Below are 5,477 nucleotides of genomic sequence, written 5' to 3'. Positions count from 1 at the left end.
TAGGGGGCCGATTATATCGTGCATCCCTAATATTTATTCACAAATTGTCTTAAATCAACTAATGAACAGTAAACACCTGAACAACAACATGTACATGACTCCTAATAGAAGCTGAGGCACCGTCCTACAAAGTGTGTGTGAGAGAATCTACCACAGGTATCTCCTAATGGCAATAAAAACCAAAACTGAGATTTCCATTTTTTTACTTGCCTGTCGCCATGGTTAACATTAGTAGGTACATACGGTACATCTGAGCCAGCGTGTATTTCACATCTAACCTTTCACACATGTTCCCTGTTAGAGGCTAAAACATCAGTCTGGTCACACAGAGAAACTGCTCTGTAATGCTCTCAGCCGCCCAGATATCTGATCAATTTAACAGCTGGGTCCCTGTGCTGGCCGCCTACTCATTGGAACGTACAAAACCAGGAAAATATAAAACGGTGAAGGAAGTGAAAGGATGAGCGCTATTGAAGTTTAGGTTTGTCTTGTTGGAGCTTGAAATTTTCTCTGTCTGTGGCTCTTTTTCATTTGAGCTCATTTTACACACTTTGCTATCTGGAAATTACTGACTTTCATTTTGGATAAACTGTCAATTATATAGGAGTGCTAGATTGAGAATATTCAGAACACATTGTTAAAACAATTACTTTGCAAATTTTGATTTTTTTTTTTAATATATAGAATATTGTGATGGGATTAATTGTAATAAAATCAACATAATGTAATTTAATACTTTTAAAATAATAAAATACACAACCTAAATTAAAATATAGAATGAATATAATATGAATAGAATACTAAATAAAAATTCACTAATACTGAGTCTGAATTCAGCAGCTGTGTCCTCCAAAGGCCAGATTCGGTGTCCAAATATGTCATAAATATGTCGTGTCTGAGCTTTGTTCAGTTAGAGGACTCCTCGTTATGCGGCCGACACATCCAGCCTTCTTTTTGCCCGTTTTGAAGGTAGGGTCTGGTTTATTCGGCGTAGCCTTTGGTATCCCACAATTCATTGCGAGTCCTAGCAAGCCTGCTGCTCTGTGCTCAGAGGAAAACGGTACTTGGTGCCAAACAGTGGTAAAGTTTGTACTTGCAGTTTAATAAAATACAAGTATGTCAATAGTTTAGTCTAAAATTAATGAAAATATTTTTTCTAAATGATTATTGAGTCAGATATGTGGCAGTTTGGTTTTTATCTGTCCCTGTGTAAATGGCTTTGGCTGACAGATTCCAGTAGCTCTGCAGTGTTGGGACTAGAAATATTGGGCGTTTCTCAATTCACGAGAACGCGAGTACGTACTCGGGTTCTCGTCAAGTCCGTTCTTGGCGAGAATGCAGGAAGATCGGACTTGACAAGAACGCGAGCACACAAGCACGTATGTTTATTGGAACCGAAGCGTACTCGTGACGTCATCACATGCAACGTTGTTTAGCATTTCTTTAACAGTCAAAACTATTTATTCCCTACACAAAACATTTTGAAAACAATATTTTTAATTTCTAAAGCTTAAAAAACATTAAAAAAAATTACCGAACAGCAAAAAACCGCCATCAGAACGAGCGGTAGTTATCACATAACTAGACCGAGAGAAGTGCACTACAGACGGGGTAAATTTAGCCCTGGCTGCGGTTACCCTCGGAGGTCTGCTGGTCACTCTGGTCCGCTCAACGTCGGACTTTTTTAAAAATTTCACACTAACTCTGTAAACAGGCCACACAGGGAGGCTTAAATGTATAATGTTATCGCCTCAAACGATTTCAAAACGTACTTTTGAAGAACAACAGCAGCAGAAAAGGGAATGTTTAACTTACCACTGTGAGCGCTGTCTGGAATCAAGCTGCGGCCGCGGGGCATTCTGGGGAAGCGGTCAGTCTGAAGAACGCACAAGTCTGCTCTGATGCATGCTCGATAAAGAGGGCAGGGTGAGAACAACATCCGGGGATTTGATGCGTTCTCGATCTGGCATTCTCGAGAATTGGAACGGTACTCGGGCTGAGGCTGATGACGTGCCACGAGCACACGAGAACGCTCAAGAACGCATATTGAGAAACGCCCATTATCTTTGCTGCTGAAAAACTGCTGCTGAAGCTCTTTAAAAATGTAACTAGCGCCCAGAACAGTAGTGAGAAGTTCGGCATCCATTCTTTGCCTGCTTTGTGTGTGAACCGTCACGGTTGGTAGGCGACAGAACGTACGGGCAGTGAAAGCCGGAGAAAGCTGGACCTGTTTGAATCCATAGCCATAACTCTTCCAGCCTCCATACTGTCATGGTCCTTGAAGGATCCAGTCCAGGTATTCTGAGAAGTCGAACACATCTTAAAGCCCCTGTCACACTTTGACGATTTAGACCAGCTTATGCCTGACGTATGAAAAATCTGGCAAAAGTCATGAGCATGGTGAAACACGCTGGCTCACGTCGACATACGGCGAGTACGTCAAGAAAGTTTGAGCATGCATTTCCAACGCATATCATCGTATCTGAACGCTGAACGTGTTTCTAACTTCCAGCTACTGTATAATGGCGTAATGGCAGCGTTTTGGTATAAAGGGGGTTCACAGGAGGAAACCATCAGTTCTCCTCCAGGCTTCATCCCCATCATAGGGTGAGCCAGAAGGGGAGTGATGCGTTCACTCCTACGACCAGCAAACTTCCCAGCAGACATGGCGCTGAATCTGCTGCCACTGCAAACCTTCTTCCTTTCTCTTTCATTATACTTTTATTTATTTTTTCTGGCAGGAGGTAAACAGCTGCTAGGTTAATATTGAAATCAGATAAATCTTTTTATGCAGACCGGGCGCCTCCGGGCACATCGCTGCCCCTCTCAGGAGGCATAGGCATGAGGCTGCCTTGTGTTATGCATAAGTTAGGCTGTCGTTGGACATGCGCTCTGGACTTGTTCAGACTTCTATTTGAAAATCCAGCGTATGCCAGCGTTTTAGAAGATTGTGGGATTTCAGGCATACGCTGGATAAATAGTGGAGGTGTGACAGGGGCTTTAGATCTTGTTCCAGTTTAAACATACCGGAGTTTGTTTCCCTCCTTTCTTCCAGACCTTTTATGAAGGAGTGACTACATTCAACTGAACCCCAGTTCTCTGAGAAACAGGGAGCTAGCATAAGAATAATTTGTAGTTTTTAATGAGGATTTCTAGATCAGCTGCAGCTGTGGGATGGACTTTTTAAGCAGACCTGTGTGTAACAACATTGCGGTGATTGTATTTTCCAGGTCTTGCTGAGAATTGAGTCCTTTAATCCTAGAAATGTTCTGCATGTTATAGAATTTTTAGTGTCTTTCTGTGACTGGAGGTTCCCGGTCTGAGTCAATCTCTACAGCTTTGGTCCAAAAATGACATCAGTTCTTACTTTTATTTAACTTAAGAAAGTTCTGGCACACCTGTGCACTGATTTCTGCGTTTACTGAGCAGCTGATAGGTTCATTGTCACCTGGAGACATTGTAGTATAGAGCAGTGGAATCTCTCCTGAGTTATTGTTATAACCTGAGCTATGGCAGAGCATTTAGATAAAAATATAGGCGGGCGCCAAGACGGAGCCTCAGGGAACCCCACATGGGATGTTTGTCAACTTTGATGGAAAGTTACTGACAGAAAAGGACTCGTTCATATCTTATTTGTATGGAAAAAATATATATATTTTTTGTATTAAAAAAAGGATATAAAAGAGAGATTTAATTAATTATTTATCATGGTTAAAAGTACGATCATCTTGGAAAAAGACACAACAATTGTGAAACTGCTTGTTTTATTTTTCCAGAACACAATGTCCAGACAACTGCTGTCCTGAACTTAACTCTCTCCCTCTTCGCTCACCCTCTTCCAAAGGTTCCCCGATGGTTTTAGCCCAGATTGATTGGCTGACTGCTTTAACTGCGTATGTGTTACCAGAAATTTGTCAGCTTCCCTAAAGAGACAAAGTTCCGACATCCATCACTGTCTGGCTGAATCCTGTGAACAAACACATGTCGTTTTTACCTCCTTTACCCACAGGCTTATGATGCGTCATATCTACCAGTGGAAACTGATCTGCCAACTGATTCTGATCCTTTTATCCAGAGATGGTTTCTTATTGACCTAAATGGAGCAGAACTGTTTATGATCTGTCCTGTGAGGTCATAGCTTATTGCAGCTTTTGGCTCAAAGATTGAGAGATCTAGTGATGGAGAACAATCCCTGTTGTAATTTATCTGAAATTCTTATTCTGCTTTGGAGTCTAGAACTTCTTATCGTTTCCTTGAACTCTTTTTGGGGGATTTTTTTTAAGTGTTGCTCATTCCAGTAAACCTGTTGTGTTTTTTTTTTTCCAGACGAGTTTCTGGGTGGTAAGAGAGATCCTCCACGCCCAAACGCTGAAGATCAGAGCTGAAGTGCTGAGTCTATACATACGCACTGCCAAGGTAAACACGCCCCCCCTATGACATCAATTCTTTAATTTACATGGATGGTTTGCTGAGTGTTTCCCATGTGTTTATCCAAATCCTTTTATCAAACTGAAAAGTATTAAGAGCTAGAATTGCAACTTTTTGTTGACATAAAGTGACATTTACTTTGTAAAATTACATTTACAGTTAATAAAGGCTATAATTAGCTACTCTCCTGATCTCTAAGTTTAATACAAAGGATCAAAATAGCACTATTTATACTGAGACACACTACGCTCTGAGCTAAATGATCAACAAGTCATAACTAAACAGAATGAGCATGCTAAAGCTGCTGTAGCACCTCAGATAACAGCTCCATGTGCAAACATGCTGTGTTTGAGTTTGTGTGGCTTTGATTAAAAAAAAGAAAAGTATCACTTGGGCTTTAATAAGGAGTAAGTAGGAGTTATTAGAAAATAAAAAACAAAAACAAATGGAGGTGTATTGCTGTGGTTGGATGCATACATATATAAAAGTTGATAGATGGTTTAGTGCAGAGGTCACAGATGAGCGGACCGGGGTCCGGATCCGGACCAAACCTGGCTTTAAACATTTATAAATTACCGCATGTTGTCCGAGGACAGTGACTAACTTCACTTGCGCCTCTTCTCCTGTTAATACGGTAAAGCCCACCAGCGTGTCCGGCTCCAGGCTGCACGTGATCCAAATTATCCAATGAGCTGTCAGTCTGGGTTGCTGCTGCTGCTACTTTTAGACACAGCAGGCAAACCTGTGGCAAGCCGGGCGATGGGAAAGAAGGAGAAGACCATGAGAAAAAGAGAGCAGAGAAAGTGTGGACTGCTGGAAGAAGGGAAATGGCGTGCTGCACATTTAAAGGATGTTTGGCTCAACCTGCTGCTGTGAAGCAGGATTCTCCACCATGAACAGAATCCAAAGTAAATATCAATCCAGGCTAAAAATGAGCACCTTGATATGTGCTTTAGAATGGCTTAGTCTCCATTCAAACCCAGGTTTAACCCTATAATGCCAAATGTATCGTATTTGATACATACGGTTTCTGAAATGTTTTGCGTCTG

The 5,477-nt window shown here is 41.4% G+C and overlaps 1 protein-coding gene across 7 annotated transcripts in view; it reads left to right on the top strand.

The window, feature by feature from the left end:
- ralgps2 (Ral GEF with PH domain and SH3 binding motif 2) overlaps positions 1 to 5,477 on the top strand; it is a 145,419-nt gene that overhangs the window by 79,823 nt on the left and 60,119 nt on the right. For all 7 annotated transcript variants that reach the window (XM_015392982.1, XM_015392985.1, XM_015392988.1 and 4 more), the window contains one exon: positions 4,327 to 4,416. In XM_015392982.1, the coding sequence (XP_015248468.1) occupies positions 4,327 to 4,416 (90 nt within the window). The remainder of the gene's footprint in view (positions 1 to 4,326; positions 4,417 to 5,477) is intronic.

This window comes from Cyprinodon variegatus, unplaced genomic scaffold, assembly GCF_000732505.1.
Source record: "Cyprinodon variegatus isolate N-32 unplaced genomic scaffold, C_variegatus-1.0 Scaffold618, whole genome shotgun sequence".
In the NCBI taxonomy this organism is placed as follows: domain Eukaryota; kingdom Metazoa; phylum Chordata; class Actinopteri; order Cyprinodontiformes; family Cyprinodontidae; genus Cyprinodon; species Cyprinodon variegatus.
This window is presented reverse-complemented; position numbering and strand designations above follow the sequence as displayed.